The 27,944-nt window shown below is 31.8% G+C and overlaps 2 protein-coding genes across 5 annotated transcripts; both read right to left on the reverse strand.

Annotated features, from left to right (window-relative positions):
* Positions 1-362: 362 nt before the first annotated feature.
* LOC132737213 (protein rolling stone-like) lies at positions 363-4,378 on the reverse strand (the record flags this gene model as incomplete). The annotated part of the gene is given in 2 exon segments (XM_060724473.1): positions 363-1,354; positions 4,111-4,378. Coding segments are annotated over 2 exon segments (954 nt in total). The 5' UTR covers positions 4,195-4,378.
* Positions 4,379-6,258: 1,880 nt separating this feature from the next.
* Positions 6,259-26,880, reverse strand: LOC132737214 (centrosomal protein of 83 kDa-like). 4 transcript variants are annotated; one of them, XM_060724474.1, is made up of 12 exons: positions 26,775-26,880; positions 22,866-23,050; positions 22,478-22,628; positions 21,844-22,068; positions 21,083-21,331; positions 20,450-20,696; positions 19,863-20,007; positions 17,338-17,487; positions 16,386-16,749; positions 15,694-15,794; positions 14,728-14,914; positions 6,259-10,740 (listed from the first exon to the last, which is right to left on the reverse strand). In XM_060724474.1, the coding sequence occupies exons 1-12, from the start codon at positions 26,811-26,813 to the stop codon at positions 10,546-10,548; spliced, it is 2,238 nt and encodes a 745-aa protein (XP_060580457.1). In that variant the 5' UTR covers positions 26,814-26,880; the 3' UTR covers positions 6,259-10,545. The 4 variants fall into 4 exon arrangements, with proteins under 4 accessions (XP_060580457.1, XP_060580458.1, XP_060580459.1 ...); XM_060724475.1 differs by lacking the exon at positions 26,775-26,880 and adding an exon at positions 23,561-23,685; XM_060724476.1 differs by lacking the exon at positions 26,775-26,880 and adding an exon at positions 23,360-23,475.
* Positions 26,881-27,944: the final 1,064 nt, after the last annotated feature.

Here is a 27,944-nt window from a genome sequence, read left to right on the forward strand (position 1 = left end):
ATTTATAATTAACAGTTCACTTTAGGTTTTCATAAAGAAAGCATAAGCAAACCTATTGATGATTATACTTGACATGAGGTAAAACAGCGAACCTCGATTCAAAAAAATAGTTTCTGACGTGGGGAAATGTGTGACAAATAATTCATAAAAATGACATGAGACAAATGTGCTTTCTTGTCCCTTAAAAACATATGAGACAAATGTGCTTTCTTGTCCCTTAAAAAACTTGATCGGAGCACATTTGTCACACAAATGAGTTTTTTGGGGTAGACATTTGAGGTCCCATTTGTCTCATGTGGGACATATGCGACCGCATCGGTCTTACGTAAGACAAATGTTCTCCGAGACAAATGTGCTCCTACATAGCTACGTTCACAACAAGTATTTTAAACATCGACTGGCGGACAGTGTCTGAAATATCTTTTTCTTTCTTAACACCGTGGGCAAAACTATTCACAACTACTTGTGAACATACATTCGACTATTATTCCAACACATTTCTTTCAATGTAACGATAATAGATATGTAATTTCAAACGGTAAAGTCCGAAGTATATCAATTGAAACAACGGTATAGCTACAAAAGCTAATGAAAGTACCCATATCATGGTGGTTCCAGGGTAATTCCAGTCCAACACATTTGGATACAGCACGTTGTTCACGTGGTCATAACTCCAATAAATGACACTAAATATAACATAGCACACGCCGTAAAGCATTGGATGGAACACGTGTAACAATCGTACAGGTCTCGCCGTAAGGCACGTGTCAGTTATTACAAGAAATGAATTAACTCCGTGTAGATTGACATCCCAGAAGTCAGTGTGGCCTATTGGTGGAAATAGAACAATGAAGTATATTAGGGAGACTATAATTGCAAAGACCTGTATAGAATTTCCGAGTACCCACGCAATTTTCATCGTTATTGTAATGTCACGATCGTTTGCTACACTGGCGTTCTCTAGCGTCCGATTCTCTGGCTCGTGCATACTGCTTACACTGTCGCATGCATCACGTGATATGTTATTGCTGTGACTTCTTTGTATAGGATCATTAGCTGCCGTATTTACGTATGCTATATTATCATATGACTGCTTGGCCATTGTTTCAGATCTGTCAAACGCACACGCCGTAGACTCAACGTCACTCAGCTGGCGCTCGTGTCCTCTGCACGTGTAAAACACCGCGTTAAAAGCGGAAACAAGAAAGTAAAGTGTCAACAGAATATATGTCCATGTGGTGAGATATGCCATGATGTCATGCATATCTTTTGTAAGTATAAGAGAGAAAATCGTGATCGTGTAGACGGAGGTCAGTACTCTATAGATCAAATACATTGGGTGCATCCGCTTCCACTGTAATGTATCAAATGAAAAAAGAACTTTGATTAAAATAAAGCAAAAATATTAAAAATGTAAGAAACCCTATATAATGGTTTTAATTTTTTAATTAATTCTACTGTATATTGATTAAGAAGCTAAATCATCAAGTTAATGCTACTATTGGAACTGGAAATGTATTATATGTATTAGTAAAAATATCAAAACAAAAACAACAAAAAACACACACAACAACAACAAGAATAAATAAACAAGAGGGCCATGATGGCCCTGAGGTCGCTCACCTGTATATAGCCCCCCCCCCCGGCCAATTTTTACCCAAGGGCTTTTTATTTGTTATTTGAACAGACTTGGTAGACACCCATAAGAAGATGTTTCATGCTAAACATCTAAGTTCTAGCTTTTTAGGTTTTTAAAAGAAGATTTTTTAAGTTTTTACTATACACATATAGTTAAAAACAATGACACCCCTGGGCAGGGCCAGTTTTGACCCCGGGCTTTTATTTGAACAAACTTTGTAGATATTTACTAAAAGATGTTTCATGCTTAATATCTAAACTCTAGCTATTTGGGTTTTTTCAAAGAAGATTTTTAAGTTTTTGCTATACACAAAAAAGGAAAATCAATGACCCCCGGGGCAGGGCCAATTTTGACCCTGGGGCTTTTATTTGAACAAACTTTGTAGACACTGATTAGAAGATGTTTCATGCTTAATATCTAAACTCTAGCTATATGGGTTTTTTCAAAGAAGATTTTTAAGTTTTTGCCATACACATATAAGGAAAATCAATGACCCCCGGGTGGGGCCAATTTTGACCCCAGGGCTTTTATTTGAACAAATTTGGTAGACACCCATTAGAACATGTTTCATGCTAAATATCTTAGCTCTAGCTCTTTGGGTTCTTTAAAAGAAGATTGTTTAAGTTTTTACTATATGCATATAGGGAAAATCAATGACCCTCTGGGGCGGGGCCAATTTTGACCCCAGGGCTTTTATTTGAACAAACTTGGTAGACACTCACTAGAAGATGTTTCATGCCAAATATCTTAGCTCTAGCTCTTTGGGTTCTTTAAAAGAAGATTTTTTAAGTTTTTACTATATGCATATAGGGAAAATCTATGACCCCCTGGGGCGGGGCCAATTTTGACCCCAGGGCTTTTATTTGAACAAACTTGGTAGACACTCACTAGAAGATGTTTCATGCCAAATATCTTAGCTCTAGCTATTTGGGTTTTTTAAAAGAAGATTTTTTAAGTTTTTACTATATGCATAAAGGGAAAATCAATGACCCCCTGGGGCAGGGCCAATTTTGACTCCAGGGCTTTTATTTGAACAAACTTGGTAGACACTCACTAGAAGATGTTTCATGCCAAATATCTAAGCTCTAGCTGTTAGGGTTGTTTAAAAGAAGATATTTGAAGATTTTTCTTTCGGTTGCCATGGCAACCAGAGTTCTGCATGGAATTAAATTCTTTGAACAACTTTTAAAGGTGACCACCAAAGGAACATTCCTGTGAAGTTTGGATGAAATTGAATCAGTGGTTTATGAGGAGATGTCATTTAAAGCAAAAGTTTACGGACGGACGACGGACGACGGACGGACGACGGACGGACGCCGGACGAAAAGTGATCACAAAAGCTCACCCTGTCACTTTGTGACAGGTGAGCTAAAAACAAACAAACAAAAAATGTTATTGAATCTCTTTCATCACAGTGACAAATATATGGGATGACAAAGGTTAATACGACTAAATTAAAGAGAGAAAAAAATCATTCAGCTTTTTTTACAGTTTTACAATCTGTATAGAACTTACGCTTTTGAAAATAATTTAAAACACTAAGCCGGTTAAAATAATTTATTAGTACGTATTTACAAAATTAAATAGGTCGCGCGGCTGCGCCGCGTCTGACCAATTTAATTTTGTAAATACGTACTAATAAATTTCAATTTATACAGAAAGGGCAAACATGAATTTTATAATGTTTAATTAATGTTTTTTAAATACGTTACAAGAAGTTAGCGATAAATGTGAAATAATTTGTTATAAAGGTAGCAACAAATGTAAACAAAGTAGCATTTTGACTTCCATACAAAAGACTAATTCACTATAACTGTACTTCAAGTAATTAGCTAATGAGTAACTGTTTGGATACTATAAAAGTACACCAAAATTAAAACGCCTTTGAGAGATAAAAATAAAGCATTTATGAGGCATGATGGGCAAAAACTAATTCATGTGTATTTTACATGACTTTCAGATAAACCAAACTGTTTTATCTAATCAACATTTGATATTTTTAAATCACTTTTACATTGCAATGTTTCACTAAACTGTCCTGTACGTATAATATCATACCGAAATTTGCAACCATATTTCTGACCTTTGACCTCTATTTCAATCTATTCTGAATTTATAATTATACCGGTTTACATGCAAAATGTTTAATACAATCTTTGTAAATTACATGCCAAAGGCCCACGGAGATAGTGCGAATGAACTTATTGATTTGAATGTTATCTTTCGTTTGATAAATGATTACACTATATAGATACAAGTGTGTAAATATGATATGTTATACAGTGAAAATGTGATACCTATACTAAGGAATTACACTAATAAACTCATTTACCACCCCCTCTCTAATTTTTATTTTCAAATTGTCCATGGAAATGCATCTGTCCACAATTGACTATCTCAGTCTCTCCAACAAGCATTCAAATTGCACTTAATAAATTTTATTTATCTAAAAGATGTTAATTAAAATATACCTGAGCAAAAACAAAGCTATCCCGATTGCCATGGCAAAGACCAATATGTGCCCATCTAAATTCCTTCCGAATAACACTGCCCATGGTTATAGAAATACCGGTGTCTGTAAGTCAGCAAATAGTAAACTAATAAAAGGATCAAACGAACAAATATGCGTTTAGAAACACCATGAATACAGTGGTGTGATGTTACTATATTATGAAATTATTTGTCACACACATGATAAAACTGATAACCGAACCGGGAACGTAATCTATAGTAAATGCATGTTTACTTACAATGGTTTTGTAAACTATCATTGTCGCCAACATGCTATTCTATGTATGTATTTGTGATAACCTTGTCATCCTTTTCTATATTTGTAAATAGTCAAATTATTATTAATGTATTTGGTATGCCGATATGCCAATACATCTGAAACTATATTCTTAATAGTGAAATCTACTATATTCTAAATTTAATTCGAAAAACATTATATACTGTACTCTTTCATTTGCAAGTTCAATGAGGCGGTGGATTTACAATGTGACGATGACTCTAGCGTGTTAGGTTGTATCATTTGGCCTTCCTACACATTGATGAGCGACAAGAGGATTATGATGGTCTTGGATCGCTATCCAGACTAGGTACCAATACTGTACTGAATGTCTAAATTTGTGGGTCATAGTTTAAAAAATCAAGGTCGTGCAATGCCAAAATGTCTGTAAACAAGCAAAAGTGTATGGTCAATTTGTCGGCTAGATCTTCCGTTCTCTTCCTTGATTGATGAATAACTTGATAGGGAATATGACATGATTTATGTAACTAAGCAGGGCCAATGCTTATGCAAGTAGATGATTACTATTGCTTTTGAGACCAGAAGTTTAAAGGTCACCCTGGTCTTGACCACTAAACGCCTTTTCATACAGCCAAAAGATTTTTGTGTGGATGTTGCTTTATTACTAAAAGATGACCCCTTTTGATTTTGAGGTCAGAAGGTAAACAGTCCCGAGGCCATGATCACTAGAAACTTGTCCGGCCAATAACTAAAGAATACTGGCCTTACAGTCCTACGAATTAGTGTGTTGGCTCGTGATGAAGAGAAGATGGTCCCTATTGATTGGAGGGTCAGTTGGTCCTAGTCACCTAGACTTTCTAGTTCCGGGTTACGTTTGTTGTTTTGGTTTTACGGCTGGACAACACAATTTAGGTTAAAAATAATGGCGCCCAAACAGGAATGATGATTTTTGCTAACATCGGCTGTTACAAACAAAGCAAAACTAGGAGATGCATAGACCCCATTAATTCGGTCCCATTTATTCGCCTGCAATTTTGATGCTTCTACCCGTAAAGGCAATCTCCCAGCCACAAGGAACAGAAAGCTTGTCTGACTGTTCTATAATGTGTTGGTGTGGATGTTGTTAATTACTTGAGTAGATGACACCCACTAAGATTAAGTCAATGGTCAAGATCACAGTGTAGAAAACTTTCCCTATCAATCACTTGTAGGTCTTTTAAACTTGCCCATGGCCAGTGAATGCCATCTAATAAATTTGAAGTTATTAGATCAAAGGTTAAATTCACAGCGATACTTTATGTAAATTTCTGGTCTTATATTTTGCTTGAGAAGTTATAGTTTATAAATCCTTGTAGGGAAATGATCCATGACCTGTAAGAGATTCCTATCGATGTCCAGGTCATTAGGCCAAGGTCACAGTGACACATGAATTGTGTCTATTAGAGATAGTAAAAGACTTATGAAACTTATTAGTTAAAATACTTTTATATATACTGCTATTAATATAACACTTAATTATTGTAAAAATTGTGACAGCAAATGAAGTTTGGACACAAGTGCATTGTGGCTATGGACACATTTCTTGTTTGTGTAACACTGGCACTCCTCGAGTCACATCACGTGTTTAGTTTCCATCTTTGGATGTATTAAGTAGACCCCCGGTGGCCGTTTATACATCACTACCAACTGGAAGACTTAGTTCCTTATCGTAATTATAATCACACTGGTGTAGAGAAAATGTTTGGAAGCATACACCATCAAAGAGTTTAATAAGTTATAATCATCATGTGGGCAACACAAAGGTGGAGAATAAAATACAATAGCATAGTGGGCAACACAAAGGGGAAGAATAAAACACAATAGCATAAAATAAGTATTGCTATATTTAATGATTTAACAAAGAAATACTCTACAGAGTACATTATATAAAGTTATACAAGAATATTCTAATGTCACAATCTTGTCACCATCGTAAATTATACGGTATAAAATCATTTATAAATCAAGCAAATTAAACATTTAACATTACCAAGATCAAATTCTTGTTTATAAATGCTAAACTATAATAATAATACATATTAAACTTAATTCCTGAACCAAATTACTGAACTTTTTAATTTATTATTGTTATTACTTCCCTTTATTACGTATATGAGAAAAGAAAAATAGTTTTATTACTATCGGCAACAATTAAAAACAAACATATTAAACTTGTATAGACAGTTTAAACAATCATCCTGCTGAAAGAACATCTGGAAGTGGTCTGTCTTTTCAAGCCATTTTTCAATTGAAGTACAATGCAAGAAAACCTAAGTTTTTTCAGCGTACATTGTATAAATATATCCGGATTGAAAAAATGCAAGTATTCACTACAAAAGATGCAAAAGTGGTATTTGACTTAGCCAAGTAAGGGTATGCCCAGCTTTGACTTTCAAACTGCTAGTTATTATATAAAGTAGAACAAATATCAAATAGATAATATTGAACATCCAACAGTAAGTCCATATACTCTGGTCAGATTTTACCATTTCTGGCATAACTTTATACTAATGGCATAGACTAGTCAAAGACAACCTAGAGGTACATTTGTGTACATCATATTATTATTTAATACAAAAAAAAGTAACTAATGAGCTCCACTGAGGTCCAAAAACATTAAATTTGAAATTCTTACATAGATTTAATAGGACATTTAAAATGAACAAATATGCAAAAGATAACACAAAAATATACTCAAATTTAAATTTAAAATTGATTTTATGTGACATTCTTTGTCCGATTTGAATTTAAAGTGTTGGTCTGTTCTTACATCAAATGATTCACAAATCTATATTTCCAGTTACATTATGGCAAGAAACCTGAGTGGAGTCCCTTTAAAGGTGTTGGCAAATCTGTATGTTATTGCTTCAAGTATATTAACCTTTTCCCTTCTGAGAGCGATCACAATGGCTTTAGCTTGGTACCAGACCAGGCCAAGTAACTTAGCTTCCTGTCATGTAACAAACTGTTTGGCATTAACCAATTTTTTTCTCCAATTTTTGAGAAAATGGTATATGATTAAAGTATTAAGTTGACAAAAGTTTTGGAAGCAAAGGGTTTAAAAGAACAAGAGTTCCCTGTTTATGTAGATATATAAATAAAATACATGTACCATGTTTTACATTACATCTGTATCATATTCTATAAGGCACAAACCTTGCAATTTATATGTAGAAGTAATCTTTTGCCTCAATATACAATTACAGCAAGAATATACAAGTATTGAGTTGGCACAATACTCTAGTCTTCAGATTTATTGTACATGTTATATTAAGAGGATTCAATACAGCAAATTCAAAACTCGTAGCTGCTAGCATGGTAAGAACATATTTGATGTGTTATAACTTACGATAGCACCTTAAATACTATAACCAAAACCAAAAAGATTTGTTAAAGACGGTAAGTTTTACAAGAGCTACAACAACATTTGTCACAGTAGTATTATGTCTTAAATTTCTGATGAGTAGACATTCTTATCTGCTTACCCAACTAACCTAATATGAGCCGCGTCACGACAATACCAACATAATGCGTTTGCGACAAGCATGGATCCAGACCAGCCTGCGCATCCCCGCAGTCTGATCAGGATCCATGCTGTTCGCTTACAAACCCTATATATAGTAGAGAAACTGATAGCAAACAGCATGGATCCTGATCAGACTGCGCGGATGCGCAGGCTGTTCTGGATATATGCTGGTCGCAAACCCACTATGTTGGTTTTGTCGTGACACGGCTCAGATAATTTTTGTGTCCTGCTATCATTTTGATACAATGTATTTTTCCAATATCAAAACACTAAAACTGTGTGGCAACAGCATTGTGTTTTGTCATACTGTCTGTACAGATTTGTACACAGAACTGGCGGAATAAACCAAGCATTATTACCAGTTAAGTCACTTATGGTTATTATTGGTCACAATTAAACACATTGAAAATGACAGTAAAAAAAGTTCAGTAACATTTTTCCATTAATACAATGTAAATTAATAAACCAAACCATTAAATAAACCTCATCATCATTAGAATTAAATAAACAATAAAAAAGAATGTTAAAATCACAACCATAGACAGTAACTATGAACTTACATATCTTTGAAATACATTTTACATTTCTATATTTTCGTTTGCGTATGTAGAAAAAAAATACACAAAACAAAGAAAAACAAAATACAGCATATCTAAATTTTAACATATTCTCAAAGCAAGTTAGAACATACCATTTAAGTTCACAACAAAAAAATTAACATTAAACTTTCAGTTTTATTTTATAAAAAATATTTAATAATTTCATATTAGTATTTATAAATTAAGTATTTTGAAAATTCTTATTTGGACAAATTTATTTCAAAACTTGATGAAAACTTGAATTACACATTTGTCACTCATAATTATGCAAATATAATAAAGTTAAAGCAAATTTGACTAAAAATCCCCCATTTTATTTTCTGCACCAAAAATTCAGTTATGAATTCTCAGTTTCAGTATCAGCATAGATAGGGAGAATGTTGCATAATGGATTGTACATGTTTGAAGCCTTTTTAACCTCAGAAATGAGCCGCACCATGACAAAACCAACATAATGGGTTTGTGACCAGCATGGATCCAGACCAGCCTGCGCATCCATGCAGTCTGATCAGGATCCATTCTGTTCGCTTACAAACTCTATAACAAGTAGAGAAACTGATAGCGAACAGCATGGATCCAGATCAGACTGCGCGGATGCGCAGGCTGGTCTGGATCCATGCTGGTCGCAAACCCATTATGTTGGTTTTGTCATGACTCGGCTCAAATGTGGGTACAAATCCTACAAAGACCACATTATGTTTCCACATATGGCTTCAAAACTTGATAATCAGGAAAACAAGACTTGAATGTGAATCATCTAAGTTAAACAAACATATTTTAAAACCAAGTCTGATATGCAAAATGAATATATACCAAATCAAAACGATCACAAATGTTTGTCACCCCAAAACTCATAACCATAAATAAATAATCTCAGTAGCACAATATATAAATATCAAAATCTTTAAAAGAAATCAACAACTGTTTACAACATCAACTAAAATTCTAGTGTTTCAAATGCAATAAAATTAGAAAATCATGTTCAAACAGAACTAGGACATCATGTTCAAACAGAACTATGACATCATGGTAAAAAAAAAACCTATGAAATCATGGTCTAACTGAACTATGAAATCATGTTCAAACAGAGCTATGAAATCATGGTCAAACACAACTAAAATTATATCACAGAAACAGTACATGTGAAATATTAAACTATTAACAGTGCATATATACATTTACATGCATGAAAACTAAATAAAAAGTTTAACAACCTGAAAATTGTCACTTCTTTGAAAGAAATATTGCAATAAAATCTTTCAGCAGATTATTAAAGAAAAGGCTTTGAAACCTCTAATTAAATCAAAATTTTTAGCTGTTCTATGCCACTAGCATATATGGCAGTATATGTATCCATGACCCAACATTGTAATAAGGAAATAACCAAATAACCATCATGACCTTTTTTAACTGACAATTACTATACAGATCATCAAAAGAAAACAATTTAAATATCAAACAAATGCATGGTCATATTTAACTCAAGTTCAGCATCAGCAATATAGATGAATCTCAGAAAAAAAAACAGCCTCAACTAAAACAATTGTCTGATACATTTGAGTTTTGATTGGCTGTTAATATTGTCATTTCAAAAATAACCATTGAGACAAGATTTTCAAGATTTTAGACAAGTCTAAATGCAAAACTTATTTTTGACTGGCTAATAACAAACACTTTTTTTTCAAAATGGCCAATCAGAAAAATTCTGACATTCAACTTATTTTTGATTGGCCAATTACAAACAGCATTTTATAAACGACCAATCAGACAATTTTCTGCCATTCAAGACTTTTTTGATTGGCTTACAACTAATTAAATTTTAAAAATGAGCCAATCAGATACAATATCTGGCAATGAATATCATGGGAACTGTTTAACAGAAAATCCAAATTATATACTCATAGTATTTAAGAATTTCAGTTTCACAATAAATACAGATGCACATTTTAACAATCAAATATTTTTCCCTGCCTATTTAAGTACACAGTTAATGCTAGGTTGGTGTAAGTGATGTAGCTTTTTCAATATCTATCTTTTCTTTACTGGTGTCTTCGATGTCCTCATGGTAGGTACTACGAAGTGTGCTGTGGGCGATTTCCTGAAACTCGTCAAGTTGTTGTTGTTGATTATCGTCAAGTAGGTCTAAACGTTGGCGCAACAATTTCAGATCTTCTTGATGTTTTCTTTCCTGTAATAAAAAAAAACTAAATTTCATTTTTTTCCTACAAATAAAGCATAAACATTGGGAAAATTAACTTATTTGGTTAATTCATGGTATAACTGTTGTCATAATCATATATTACAAAGGTCACTTGAGTCCAAAGATTTGCTATTAAAACTTTAATCAATATCAAAAAATTAATAATATGCTAAAATAGTATATGGTGAAGTTATTATTAAACTGTGTTACACTTTCAAAATCTTTAATTTTGATTTATTTCAGAACCGCCTTTAAACATTACAATAATATGCAAGTGTATAATGTATTCATTTTTGCATGCTTAATATGGGGAAAATCAAACTACATGCATGGAAACAAATAAAACAAGAAACTGGAGTACAATTATATATGATAATCACTTAATACACTAAATATCAGTGGAGATAAGGACTTTGATGTCCATTCTAAACATAAAATAATCTGTTTTTATTATACTTCAAACTGTTTTCTATCATGTCAGTGCATACATTCTATTCACACAGTGATCAGTGACATTAAATAAGGATAGTTATGGGGTTTATTTAAATAAATTATATTTAAATATAACATCATAAAATCATAAAATAAACCATAAGTGTCCGAAAATAAAATATAACAATATACAAACTTACTGTTCTTTATTCTTAGCAGATATCTTCAAAATTTAAGAAGAAATCTAATTAAAATTATCAGTCATTGAATTAACTTTGTTTGATACATTTCTGATTAAGCACGTGTTTTAGTAGTGTTACACACAAGTGTGTGTAAACTTTATTCAAGAATAAGACAACTTCTTCTCATTAACAAGACAGGAATATCATGTACATTAAGTACATTATATTTTTATATTGTTTAATCAGATTAAACTATTGTGTTAAAGATTTTTATCAGTTTTCATGAAGATGAAAGAATTATAAGAGATCTATATCTTATCTTAAGCATTTATCGCATATTTGGAATGACCCCCAGAACAGCAACCAGGGAAGGTAATAATTGCTATGTGAAATACATCTACATAAAATGTCAAAACCTAATAATGACAAAGATTAACATTCTTTAACTTACACTGAATCATTTTTGTTATTCAGATATGAAAATTTCTTAACTGGTTCAGGTTCAGTAACAAATAACTTATTTGATTTTAACTTCTAAATAAAAGGGCATAATATTGAATTAATTCCTTATTTGACCTGTTGAAAGTTTCTCTATAGATATTTCTGTCTTTTATCCAAAGCAATTTTGTCTTCATTTCATATGTGATCCTTACTTTTATACAAAGACTATATACAATGTATATTGTAATTTGATGTCACCATATGTGGTCCCCATTTTTTTGTCACCATTAGAATACAAGGCTACTATTACTGGAATATGAAATACCATATATATGTGTATGCTGTAGTAAGTTCACAGATGGCAATTATTCAAGTGATCACTTTGTTATCTGATATATTTAACAAAGAAAGCACAGAATATAAAAGCAAAAGACATTTCTGATTATTACAGTGGACATTACAATATACAAAGATGTTAGCAAAATCATTTTATATATCTTTTTTATGTATATATAGATATAGTTTCTTCATATACCTTTACATTTCAAAATATCTGAAAGCAAAAGCCAATATTTGAGTATATTTCTATATACCATAGAGCAGAAGACAACGTTTTGATATTTTAGCAAATAATTCATCATCAATCACATATTGAAGTAGTCATTTTCAAAACTGTAACTATGCCTGTTTGTCAGGTATTTTACACCAATTTTACAACATTTTTGGTCATATCTCAGTTGTTGGTCCACCTAACCAGTTTTCCAAAATATCTAATCAGTAAAATGCATTAATATTACTCTGACCAACTATATATTCCACATTATACCTGAATCAGTGCTGAGAGACAAATGACCATTAGACTAAACGTCCCTTATCAAATTGTCATGGAGAAATTTACCCCTGGCTTGAGGATCGAACCTAAAACCGCTTAATTACGAACTCAAGGTAAGCAGGCAGACTATATTACATAATACTTTACATACATACATGTATGATCAAGTAATCAAAACTGTCATTTGTCTTTTAGTAGTTATAATTCCAAGCCAATTTTTTAAGATAAGTTAAAGTAATAAAAGAATGCAAAACCACGAGGAACACAAATCTAAACATAAGAAAATTAAAGGCATTGTCTACAATTCTACAAGTCAGGTGTGTTTATAGAATCAAAAGGGAAATATCTACTGATTAATACTCTGACATGTATAATAAACCTTTTTTTAATACATCATCTTCCATTACCATTATAATACTTTTCCCATAATGATATCAGCTTATTTCCTTGTGATTACATATTTTTGTTTAATATACAGGCACTTTATGACACTTTTTTTTGCCCCTTCATATCTGATTCTGTATTTAATAGACTAGCCCTTCTATGAATTCAGAACTTTTTAATGCTGACTTTGTTGAATTTAAAATGAACAAGTAAAACTGTCAAATTCATAAGCAGAAATAGTCTTCTCAAACAGACAAGAGTTGAGATGTACAGACTAACCTGGATATACATGTTATCATCGCCATCAAAGGGACAGGTACATAAAACCTATTTTCTGAATATGCCATCAGGTAGAAATTGCTATAATTGGCAGAAAAATGTTAATTAAATAACTAGACCCAACATGCTTGACGTATAGTTAGTACAGAGAGGATTAAAGGGAGAGAACACAATTAACGAAGTCTTGTTACAAAACAATAAGGAATATATAAATTTATATATATAACTGGTGAATAAAGGTTTCACAACTTACCCATGCCTATAATTATAAAATATATGAAGATAATTGATGAACAATGAAACATAGACTGCAGTATAGGTAATATAGTTGATACAGGTGCCCAAACAATATGTAATTACTAGTTAGGATGGTCCCTATGATAGAACTTATATCTAATGAAATGTTTTTGTAAAACTTATATAAACGATACACATATGTTGTTTCCAATTTCTTCAGGTAATCCTCAAAAAGGTTGTACCATACAATATCTCTGTTATTTAACTCACATGAATATTGTAGGTAAACAGAATGAGATGTTCCAGAACAAATTATTATACTGCTATGTATGATTTTAACTGTTTAGCAATTATTTTCTGCACACATAATTAGCTTTCAAGAAAAAATACAAAAAACATGTATTGTTTCTTTCATATTGGTATAATATCTTTGATAACTACAGGCAGCAGATATATAACTTTATACACATGAAAGTCTGCCTGTGAATTGTTAAATCATTGTTTAATGTATTGTGATTAAAAAGATAACATGAATGAAATGTGTCAGTTTATTTAATTGTAAATGAATACGACATGTACAAAATCATTGCCAAACCTACAAAATATAGCAGCGGGATAATTTGTTCTGGTACATTTCTGTTTACATACAATATACATGGATATCAAATTACAAAGGTAAGTGGTGGGATGTAAAAACTTTAGCTTATTACTAATATAATGTGTAATTTCTAGCAAATAAAGTTCATTATTCTAAAATATAAATGCAAGTTTTATTATGATGAATGTGAGTGAAAAACGGGTGCTGGAAAATCTGTGTCTACAAAATTCAATCACGCATTTTACAAAAGAAATATTACTGTAAAATCATTTCATTTTGCAGGCATATAATTTTGCTATTATTTTCTGTGTTTTACATAAAAGTTTGTTCTTGGTGATTATATTTAATCTAGACTACTAAATTTATTCTATGTCTTTATATTATTTAAACTAACTTAAAATATTTTTGAACTATTCTGCGATCATAAAGCCATTACAATAATTATGTCTCAATAATTTATACGAGAAAAAAACAATTTCAATATTATTCAAGATCAAATTTACTGTAGCAGATTAATGAAACTGCAAAAATTAATTCCCTACAAAATTTTGTTGATTTTACAGTAATAAGAAATTTACAAGCTAAATTACCTGTTCGTTGAAGCTATAGTTAGGCAGTACTGAGCCATCTAGGTTAACTGAAGCAAATGACATATCCCCGATAGGTATTTGTTGGACACCCTGTGTTACAATGACTTTACGGAACTCTGTATGTCTACGTTGGAGGTCCTTCAACTGTTTCTTTAGATTATTGTATGTGTCCTGAGGTACGCATGACCTAAAAAAAGTTTTGTTTTTTTTCTTATTGTTCTAGATAAAAAAAACATGTTTTTTCTGCCAATAATACAAAATTTAAGAAAACTAACAAAACGCTATGATCCTGCCAAAAATGATCAAATCACGAAACCCTGATATGTTCAGGAGCAGTTGTTGACAATAGTTTAGTGTAAATCTAAGTGAAATCCCCTATAAAGAACATAAAGAGTTGTACACAGTAGAAATTGTTTATCCCACCCAACAGTCCAGCCAATTACATACACCATTGTAATAACCAGATTTTTCCTTCAGAAAACATGCTTAATAAAATTATTATGCATAGCACTGCACAACTTATGGCAAAACCACTATGGGAAGGACTTTTAAGTGCTTTAGAGAGGAGGCCATGTTGTTAAACCATGAGATTATTGCTACATTTAAAGTTAAGCTGTTCACTTGAAAGAACTTAGTAAATGAAAACTAAGCTTACTTTGTAATCAAAAAGCCACTACTATCAATGATATTAGTAATGTTTTTTTCAAACATATTCTAAATTACCTCCAATGACACCAACATAGAGGGATTTCTTGCAAATAGATATTGCGATATAATATTAACAGCTATTAATGCTCTAAAAAAGTTTCTTAGCAAGTCTGTATGTAATCAAAATAATATTTCATCTAATACAATAAAAAATAATAGCTACAATCAATGAATACATAAGAAATGCTCATCTATTTTTGCTCAGCAAAGATAAGAAGAAACTGTGTAACTAGCATGGACAAGTTAACAATATCTTACTGTAATGCTTTCTTCTCTAGCTCCAACTCTTCTCTTTTAGCTTCTAGGATCTGTGCCTTGTACTTCAAGTTCTCTATAACTTTAGTGCTTCGGCTTTTGTACTGGAAAATAACGGAAGATTTCATTCAAGTAACTAAAGTACTATAAGCTAATCTGGATTTTTTTAACAGACAAAAGAAATCTCAGTTTCTACAAAATCTGATATAAAAATATCTTGGTTAATACATAACAGAAATGAAAGAAATTTTATTTCCTACATAACAAAAATCAAAAAGATCTTCTTGTTTATAAAACAGGTAGCAAAAGAAATCTCAGTTTTAACATACAAGAAATCAAAAGGGATCTCAGTTTTAACAAACAAGAAATCAAAAAGGATATCAGTTTTAACAAACAAGAAATCAAAACTTAAAGGGATATCAGTTTTAATAAACAAGGAATCAAAAGCGATCTCAGTTTCTATTATTACAGAAATCAAAGAAAAAATTGTGTTTCTACAGAAAATTTCAATTTCTACATTTGCATTCATGAAATAATCATACCAAAGCATATAAACACTGAAAAGAAGTTTCACATCATATGATTGATGATTCCTAAATCCTTTCATGATTTCATGAACAATTACCATCTTAATTTCTCAGACAAAGTAAAAAAAAATCAGAAACACTCTAAATTCTCCTCTTACAAGTTATTACCTTTCTATAAACAGAGACAGCCTTTGCATATTTCTTCGTAGAATCAGCTAACTTATCCTCTAATTCTTGAACCCGTAATTCTAACCTCGTCTTCTCATCAACTAGCGCAGATTTTGACTGAGCCAATATTCGCTCATGATTTTCATGTGCTTTGTTATATTGTTCCTTCGTTAACCTGAGTTCTTCGCGTAAAAGTTCTACTTGATTTCTCATTCGTATATTTTCATCAGTCATGTCATGTTCGTTCCCTAGGTAACTACTAAGTTCAGTTTCAAGTTTCACAATTTTACTTTTCAGTTCAGAGTTTTCAGTTCTTTCTCTCTCTAGTTGATCTAACACTGACTGTTGATGTGAAAGTTTAGTTCTGAAATATTTTTTATAAAGACAATAATTACTTTCTATATATCTTAAAAAGAATTCTTAATGAAAGAAATAGTAAAAAGATTTAGGTGTCTGCCTCTCAACCCAGGGATCATGGGTTTAAGCCCTGTTCGGGTCACGACAAGGATGCCTTGTTTGACGCAAGTACTGTCTAGTTCCAGGAAGTGGATTCAAAAGTGGTTGAATTAAGCTGTAAGCATTCATCACATCTAAGCTCTTCGTGCCAACACAAATTAACAAACAGTAACAACGAAAAGGGACACAACCAAACTATTTTTTTTTCCCAATTACCATAAAGTTTGACTATTTTCAAAACACTTAACATATCAATGAAAGAAACAATGTAACCTCACAAAAACTATAAATTACTATTTTTCAATCACACTTACCACCTTTAAAGAATATGCACTCAGTAATGTGATATAGTATTACTGGTTTAAATTTTGAAAATTACTGAAACTTGTTAAAAAGACCACTTTTAACAGCTAGCTATTAAGGTACATTTTAAAACCAGGTCTGAACGACATGCAAATTTTATCATAATATATACTTAGATACTCTGCTATCTTACTGTATGACTAGAAGTTCTTTTTCTGCCGAATCTTTGGCATCCATAGCAACTGCTACTCGTTCTTCCATCTTCTCTCGTTCTGCCTGTCTGTGTGCATCTTCATCTATTTTTCTTCTTTCGTTTTCTTGAAGTTTTGTTTCTAGTTCCAATCTGTATAATATCAAAATATAAAAATGCATTTGACACACAAAGTTAGTGCCAAACAACTAAACCTAATGGTCAAGAAATATTCAGAAAACTATTAAAAAGTTAGACCATGAATTCAGACCTGGGGATGATTACATTGATCAGTAATTGATTTAATTACAATTACTTTCAGATTTTATTGTAATTGATTACAATTGATTACTCAGACTTGCCTCTGTAATCAATTAAATTACAATTACTTTAAGAAAGTAATTGATTGATAATTGATTACATTCAATGTATAACTATAAACAAAAGTTTCTTATTGCTATTTAATATATACATTATATATATTATATACATTATATATACAAAGGATTTCCAGCTCATCAACAGTCATCAATTTAACACACTTTTAGTTACTGTCACATCACTTTATCATATTTTAGCATTGCACTTTAGCATCATAAGTTCATGAAACCATCTGTCAGTCAGACTGCATCTATCAGGACGGAAGATTTGCAAAGTTCACGAAACTCTTACAAGATGTAGTTATCAATAGTTGACAATGGAAGCAAGCCACCAGCAACAAACTTTACAAAGACATTTGTGGTGTGCTGTTATTTTGAGAAGGTGCATACTTTGCAACAACTGGTGTTGTTGGGCAATCGGAAACAGAGGGTGGTGGTTTCACATTGGTTTTCTGGTCCTCGGTCTTCTTGGTGTAGGTTCCATAATGAACTCTCCACAACAGAAATTTTGAAAAGTGTCAATTGTACAGTATGCTGTATACAGGTGTTAAAACAGGTGTGAAAACAATAAATGTTTGTATGGGAATTCAAAGAGACAATAGGCTTTACAAAGAAATTATCAATTTTTTACAAACACTTCAATGGTACAACAGTATCCATTATGATATAGACACATTGTCTATAACCTTACAAAATAACTGTTGCATATAATTAAAATATGGTAATATGCATCTGACATAAACTCTAGAATATACAGAGTAAAGAAGTTATCTACATTGTTTGAAACTTTTAAAACATGGTTTTGAATCTTTTGAATCTTTAACCAAAATATGTGAAACAAAATTTAATATACCTTTATGTGGGTAATGAAATTGGAACGTGACTTTGTGTGCCCAACTGCCCATTAATCTTTTTAGGGCACAATTTGCATTGTGCTGTGACATTTCCAGAGATCTCTTTCGGAAATTCAAAGACATCAAAAATCCAATGTTTTGACATTTTGGTTAGAAGACCAGCCAAAAAATGATGTCTATCTTTCACTTAGAATTTGGTTAAAATGGCAGTGCATGGATTAAAACTTATTTCTTCATTGTGAGTGATGTCTTAAAACATCTCACTTGATATTTTACTACCTTTATGAACAATCATTGTTTATTATGACAATGTCTATTATTTACTTCAAATAGGGATATCAATTGAGAACATTCTTTCTATTCAATAAAAATGTGGCTTAGTTGTGTATCAAAATCAATCAATTTACACTCTACAATTTGTGATTAAAGATCATTTATGATTATAAAGGAGTATTAGTTTAATTGTAACATGTGAAATAAATCATTTGAATTTTAATAGTTTCATGAAAAATCTGAAAGTAATCAATATCAATCAAATTGTAATCATAATTACAGACTGAATTTAAGCTGTAATTGATTAATTACAATTAATGTAATCAATTTTGAGCAAGGTAATCAATTACATGATGATTACAGTGTAATCATGTAATCAATTAAAAAATCGATGATTACGATTAATGATTACCCCAGGTCTGCATGAATTATAGGCTGCCTTAAAGCATGACTGTTCATGGATGAGGTGGACATCTGGGTTATAATAAACAAAGTCACTAACAGTTGAAAATAAAACTATGGAATGATTAAAATTTAATGCTGGAACAGGAATTAACTGTTATAAGCATAACATGTACATGTAAAGAAATACATTTAGGTAATGATTTCAATGTAAAGTTGTGAAAAATCATCAAATTTCATCAAAGCTAAAATAACAAATCACTACATGATTTTCCCTTGCCGCATGACATAGCTGATGTCATGATGTAAAGTTGTATATATACATCATTTTTAAATAACACATTCAACCATTATCTTTAATTTTTATATGACACCATTTCCATTACATTTCATAATCATAGGTTCTATGTTGCTCATGTCAGATATAATACATTACTAACAGCCCTTCTGTAAACCAGGTCAAACTCTGCAAAGCATTGCTCTTTGTAAGTACTGCTTCCATGATTAGGAACAGCAAAGTAAACATCCAATATCCAGTATGTCAAAATTATCATAATGTACTGATTGACACAATGTGTTAATAAATGAGTACATGATTTGTTAGTTATTGTTTACTTACTTCTCGTTTTCAACTTTGGCGAATTTTTCGAACTCCTCTTCCCTGGCAGCCTGTACTCTACGAACACAGTCTCTCTCCTTGTCCACCAACGCTTGATCCTGCTGATGTACTGCATGCTTTGTTATGTCTAACTTCACTTGTAAATCTGAAATGACATTAACATTTTATCACATAATTTGTTCCAGTGTCACAAACCATTTCTTTGCATACATGTATTAATCAAACATACCACAAGAACTACTTTTGAATGTAAATAACATTTACATGTCAATGATGGTATTTTTTTACATCTTTTGTCACATAGTAAGTTCAAAATTTTTCGGAGATTCTTTAGATTAAAATAATACAATATCAGCATCCCTGACTTACCTCAGCATAGGCACACTTACATAATCTGAGCTCAAAATGAAAAGTAAAAGTGAAAATTCTAAAGAACTAAAAGTGGCGGACACAAAAACATTTGAATGGTTGATGTCATTTTGCCCTTATAAACAGCTTGTACTTCAAATTATATGGCCGAGGAACACATGTAGTGAAGTGGGTAGAAGATTTTTAGAAGAGGCAATAACAATGAATATGGCATTTACCTTCAACAAGATTGGACAGTTTATCTCTCTCCCTCTCCAGGTCACCTCTCTGTTTTAACATGTCCATCTTGAGATTAGTAAGGTCAACTTTACTCTTGTGTGTGACCTCCTCCGCCCTGTTCTTGTATATCATATTCTCTTTCTCCAGCTCATGTATACGCATTGTCAGTTTATTGTGAATATCTGCTGTTCCTGAATAATCTCGTGACACTGTTTCCACCTGTCTTCGTAATGACTCTCTTTCAGCCTATTTTTAGAAATGTAACATTGCACACAAAATTCTATTTATAGAAAGGTTATGCTGAACAGTACACTACACAGAAAACTTTACCATCTTGGAAGTCAAATACATACATAAGAAAAATAGTCTATTGCTAATGGAGAAAAAGAATCAAAGTTGCAAATATGAAATGTTTAACAGTGCAAAATGTTAAAGAAAAAACATTTCATTGATGTTTTTGCTATTGACAACATGTTTTGTACTGTATAATATGCATGCCTTAAAAATGTTTTTTTAAACAAATGAAAGCATTCTAGAATATTTATTTAACTGTAATTATCACAACATGCAAGTTTTCATCAATTTGTTTTTTTTAAAGTTGATTGATCAATTTATATCCTGAAAATGCTCACCTCTAACGATTTTATGGTAGCCTGATGCTCTGTAATCTGTTTTCCCTGAATACGCACAAGACTCTCGGACTCAGAACCGATCTTTTCCCGGTTGGCACGAACTTCATCCATCTCCGTCATAAGGCCTTTTATTTTTAGATGAAGCTGAGCATTTTCCCGCTGAAGTACCCGTACCCTCTGAGAATCTTGACATCCCTCTGACTGTATCTTGATAATAGTTGATTCTCGTTCTTTCCTCAAGTTTGTCACCTTTATTTTTATTAACAGAAAAAAACACTGCAGTTACTGAATGTGAATGGCAAGATTTCAATTATCACAAATCTAAATCTGAATCACAAATCAAATTACAAGACATTAGTATAAAAACATCTACTTAAGCAATCATTAGTATTCTTTACTTTACCTATTTAAAGTTATATCTATGCAGAAATTCCCTTTAATAACCTTTAGTCCTCTATAAAACTAAAACTGGATAGAATGAAGTCATTTAATGAAAACATAAGTAGACCATATTTATTTTAGGCAGATTTCTTCTTAACAACTACCAGTTACTAAAGTCTTCATTAACATAAGCAAAAACATACTTTATGTCTTTTTCAATCTCATACAATTGACTATAATCTAAAATGCAATCTTTGTACAAGGTTTTCCAGGCATAAAACTAACATTTACCACAAGTTCCACAGTTCTTGAGAAAACGCAAAAAATATTTTAATATACCGGTAATATTTCTATGATATATCTATAAATATAAAACTGACCTCAGCATCATGTTGTAGTTTCATTTCAGCCAGAATCTGTCGACTCTCGGCTTGTTCGTGCTCGTACTCTGATTTCAGGAAGAACAACTCATGCTTGTACTTGTTACACATGGTGCGAAGTTCCTCAATCTCGCTCTCTTGATGCTGATATTTTTCCCTGTATGATCTCTCCAGTTCATCACTCACCTGCATCTTTATCATGTCCAACTTTTGTGGTGTTACCGTCTATACAATATACAATGTCATATACACATGAAAGATATAATCACTATCTATATGATAATACACTGAGGAATTTTTTAATTATGAATTTATATAAGGCTGTGTATGGGCAATTCAAAATAAAGATGTCGCAGTTTGTATTACTATGTGCATATAAAAACAATTGTTAACTTCATCATTTACCAATGAATGATATTGTTATCTTTATTTACAGACTTTTGCTGAATGCAACAATTCACAATTAAACATCAATTGACAAATGTCAACTCAAGCATAATAACAGGGAAGGATTTGATTATATATATGTGCAGGGTTCTCGCTAGGATTTTCAAATTTGAGATCCCTACACTTCCAAGCCTGAAACCGCACTGTAGGAGTCTTATAGAGAGTGGCAGTTACTACAGTTTTTTACCTTATTTCGAAGGTCCTCCAGCATTGACTGTTTATCAGCCACTTCACGTCTACTATCTTCATACATAGACTTGTATTTTTCTTGAACAATCTTACTCTCTTCTATTGTCCTTCTTATTTCTTCTTCTAAACTGTGGTATTCATCTTGTAACCTGTTCAATAAACAAATGATAAAGGTTAAGATTTTCATTTTAATAAAAGTAAATATTATTTAATAAAATATTATAAACGTCATGGTAAATTTTTTGTCATATTTAAACTTTTGTACAATGATAGATAATGTTTACTTGACCAAACAGGCAAACACACAACACAGCATGCTTCAATATTTTGGATAAATGCAAGATATAAACAATTATCTCCTATTCTGACAAATGTGTTAAATATACCTCTTATTTTCTTCCTTCAGTTGTTCATAATTTGTTTTATGCATTTGACTTCTCATTTTCTCATCTGCCAGTAACTTTTGAAGTTCAGTCTCTTGCACAAGCTTTGGCATTTGTGCCCCTGGTGATAATGGAGGCCGTCCCAAGGGACTAGGGCTTCCAGGAAAACTCAAATTCATTGTTGTGCCCTATAACAAAACAAACATTAACAGTGCAAAATTACTTAAGTACACATTTTACCGCTTAAATGTTATATATATTCAAGTGCATGTTTAATTCCCTAGAAAGGGCTTCAACATTTATATAAAAACGAACAAACATATCTAGTAACAAAAATTTGAGACATTAAATGATTAATCTATCTATTTAATTAGGAATCCATCTATTTATCTCCGATATCGAATCATAGGTCTTGTCTTGAACATGTTATAAAAATATACCCTTTCAATTATTCCAGATAATATTACACTAAATTACAATACTGTCTCTTAACATACCTCAGTCTATCCGATTTAGCAATACTGTATTATAGTGTATATTGTCTTAAATTACCCCACCCAGTTATTCTGCAAGTCTGAACAAGAGTAAAAGGTCCCGGGTGTGTTTTATTTAAAGATGAGAGGAAATCAGTACCAAACATTCATTTGCAAAAAGGACAGACGTATAATTCAAAAGTCAATATGGTGAAAAGTTATCACCTTGTGATTTGTTTGTCTCACATTTGACAGATCTGTTGCATTTTTCTAACACTCACTCGGTTTAAACTTGTCAACAAATACCACGCATGCGTACACCTTGCTTCCGTTACGAATCGAAAGTAAGGCTTCAGACCACTATTAGTTAGACCCGGAAACGACTCATGATAAATAATGATAGAAAATAAACGGACTTTGCTTGACTGTATACTTAATTCCACGAGCCCCGTTATTAAAATAACAATTAATTTAATTGAAATTAACATTTTTGTTAAAGAACATATTTATTTCATGAATGTTAAAATCATGTTAAGTAATGATAAAATTATAAAAATAACTGACTTTGCTTTGCTTGACTTTGCATGACTTTGCAGGAGTTTAGTAGGACCGTACAAAAAATGAGCATTAGACGTGAATATCCGTCATCCAAATATTCAAACTCCTACGCAGTGACCCCATGAGGAATACGCTAAATGTTAAATAAAACAAAGATAGTCTATACTTAGTTACTATTTCCCGCCATATCGACACAATACAATTTTCCATGGTAACGGATGTTACACACATACATGTATTACGCCGGATTGCTTTTAATTTAACAAATCCTCTACATTTCCAGCTGTTTATTTGAAATGTGTATAATATTTTGTAAACATCTTCTTTTATTTTACTTTCACCTTTCCGTATATACAGAGAGACCTATGGTGGCTGATTTACGCCACGTCGTATTTTTCTTCGTACTTCTTCGCCTCAAAATGCGAAAACACGAAAGGACGACAAAGTCTAGCTTTGTCGTCTCTTCGTGTTTTCGCATTTTGAGGCGAAGAACTGCTTTCCAAAAAAAAAAAAAAAATATCTTCAAATTAAAGGTCAATAATGCCCTCAAAAGCTTCTCATTTTTGATGTCCTGTTATAGTTTCGAAAAGTTACTAATTGGTCAATTACCTGAACCATCGTTTGCTTCTGTTACTTTTTGGCAATTGGCATGCATTTACAGTGATTTAGTATTTAGTATGGAAGTCAAAATACTACTTTATATACATTTTGTTTCTTGTATATGGAAAATAAGTTCACGTTCAGCCTACTTCCTCACAGGAAAAGTATTTGACATGTTCTAAAACACTTATTTTAACGTTTAAAACTTACAATTGTCATTACTAAGAAAAAAAAAGTTATTCTTTCCTGAGGCTTAAAGGGCCTTTCATAAGTATTCATTTCTACATGAAACTACAAAAAGAAAAAAAAATGACGTTATAGAAATCTAGCTATAGCTTTGGTTAAATATTATGTTTTTGCATTTTTCTTAATTGTATTTGCCTTTGTAAAATACATGTTTTTCTTGTAATGTCTAATATTTGTTTTATGCGATGCAGTCTTTTATTCGCTATAGAATAAAATCATGGAAATAAAAAAGCATAGTCAATTTTGAGACGACCCGCTACAGCGGACAAGACAAGGGCCCCGCAATAGGGAAAATATGAGCCCCCCCAGACAAAAACCCAAAATGTGGGTTTTTCGGGCCACATGGGTCCCCACCTGCCGGGTTCCCCCGGGCTGGCAGGGGCCATCGTTCCTTTGACCCTTCAATTTGAAACTGTTTGGTTTTTTCGTGACCCCCGGTCTATGGGGATTACATTTAGATACGTGAACAAAAACTTCCGGGACCTTTTTAGCTGTAAAAAAAATGTTTCGATTAGCTTGGGTTGTGAAGATTTTTTAAATAAATAAAGATGTTTTAAAAAAACCCACTACATTTAAAAAATTCGTCAACCTTGAAGAAAAAAACAATTGGTAAGTCTTCAAAAAACCCTTTTGGGAATATTTTGTAAATGTCAATAAAAACACGCACGTTTCTGTGAAAAAATAAGTCAACCGATATACATTCGACATTTTTATATGATAGATGAGGCATTTAGTACAATTTAACTTCTTTCATTTTTTTGCTCTCAGTGATTCAACGTTGGCATTTTTAGTTAAAGGTTATTATATAAGCCTCAGAAATGTTATCATTTTTATTTTTCAAAAGCTTCTTGTTTTTGAGGTCCTGTTAAAGTTCCCAAAATGTTACTTATTGGTCATATTGCTGAGACTCCTTTCGCTCTTTTTCGTTTTAGCAACGGATACAGTAATAGTGATTTAGTATTTGTATGGAAGTCAAAATACTACTTTGTTTACATTTTGCTACTTTTATGACAAATAATTTCATTTTGCTCAGGTGATAAACAGTTAACATTCTCTAAATCGATTTTATAATTGTTACAGATCTCATTTTTGACCTTTCTAAGTAAAGGAAAAAAAATTAATAATGTCGAGGAATATGTGCCCCTTTAAAGTAAAATATTTCGTATAACTCATGTTTAAGGGAGAAAAAAGACGCAGTTTTTTTCAGATTTTTTAACCCCATATGGCTAATGTAACAAAAAACTACCTCTTGGAAGGGAAACAAATTAAAAATTTTAAAAATTTTTAAAAAACCACAGAAAGATAAAGGGTAAATTTACTTGAAGAACATTTCAATATCTGTAATATATATTTTTGCCCCATATCAAAAAATACCATCCCAAATATCGCCAAATAAAAAAAGTATAAAATATTCCCAAATTTTACAAAACGAGGTGAAAAGGGTTATTGGAAACAAACGAGAATCGATAATTTAACAAAATAGCCAACCCTTTTATTGCAAAATTTTCCAATTTTTATAAATATATTATGACATTCTATTTTTCATAAAATCTGTTGTTTTTTTTAAATATAACTATCTGCGCTATAAATTTATCAGCGCTATGCAATGGAAACAATAAAGACAGACAGCAATAGCACCACATTAATGATGATAATATGATAATACATTTTGTAATAATGATGATAATGATAATAAGAAAAAAGGAAAGAAGGATATGATTAGACATATTTTTGTAAACATTGAGAATATATACTATATATACCCCTCCCCTACTACACCCCACCCCACCCCCACACGCGAACCGATACATCGTTTACGGTTAGACGTTAAACACATTGTTAAGTTTTTCTCAGAAAACAACAACAACAACAACAACAACAAAAAAACAAAACAAAAAACGAAAATATATAAATAATAATTAAATAAAAAACCCATCCAGAGAAATAAGTTGATTGAAAAAAATACGACAACCGTTTTAGGTGCCCAATTTACATTTACCTGAAAAATAGATATTATATAGAATGAAGTACTCACCACATTAACGATCTCTTTGAAAAAATGCCGCCGACGCATGCTTCCAGCCGACAATCCTGGGTTTACTCTAAAAATATCACAATTGTCTAGACTAGGGAAAAAGCCTACATTGGTTTTCATAGAAACATTGTCTGAAATCGTTAAATCGCTGTTAAAATAAGCGCAGTAGCGAAGTTAATGATGCCAGCCGTTGATGATGAATGTAGTTATTGGACAAGAATAGAGTGACAGTGAACAATTTAGTGGAGTTTAATATATTTTGTGAATTTGCTTTTTTTTTAGATAAAGATGGACATTTACTGTGTGACAAGATCGAGTAATTCTTATTTTAGAAATGATTTAAAGACGAACAAAGCACATGATTTTGACAGAACATTCTTATACAATAAAAGATGTATGCAAGTTATTTCAAATTAAAAAAACAACAACAAGGAAACCCAAAAAACAGAGAAATGCAAGTGCCAATAAAAAGTTTTAAAATGAAATTAGTCATGCAGAGGTGAAATGCTTTTCAACTAAGCACAATTAAGAAACTGGTCTAAAATTACTCGTACTCTAACAATACCTTTATGATAATTTCAAAATCTGACTTTCCAAAATTAATAAGCATTGATCTTTACTCCATCCCATCCCCCAATAGCTGTCAACTTCTCAGCATGTTTTAATGACAGTCGAATGGCGCGACGTTAGAAATCTTTACTTTGTCACGGAAAAATATGCTTATTAAACTTTCCACTCAAAACAAATTCACACATGTTCTTAAAACAGACCAATAATCAAAGATTACATAATGTGCAGGGGAAGAAAAACAAAGAAAAAAGAACGAAAAGTATATAATGAAGCATAAAGTGGTTGAAACACATGGCATTGGCATTGTTTTGGCATTGTTTTAGTTAAAACATGTTTTACATCTGTTAAATGCCGTGACTAATTGCTAAGCGCTTACAGGTTGTAAAAACTCACGTTTGCATTGTTGTGTTACGGAATACTAGCATATGCTCAAAAAGACATACGCGTTATATAATTCTACAACAAAATGTGGTAAATGCGTTTCAAATAAAACAAACAAACTTGACTTTTAGTAATCATAAATGATAGAAACGATTAGAATGCTGTAATACGTACACAAACAGTTTAAAAAAAACACGACAGAACATACACACGCGCACA

Source organism: Ruditapes philippinarum, unplaced genomic scaffold (genome assembly GCF_026571515.1).
Source record: "Ruditapes philippinarum isolate M1 unplaced genomic scaffold, ASM2657151v2 ctg3297_1_1_1_1, whole genome shotgun sequence".
Classification (NCBI taxonomy): Eukaryota; Metazoa; Mollusca; class Bivalvia; order Venerida; family Veneridae; genus Ruditapes; species Ruditapes philippinarum.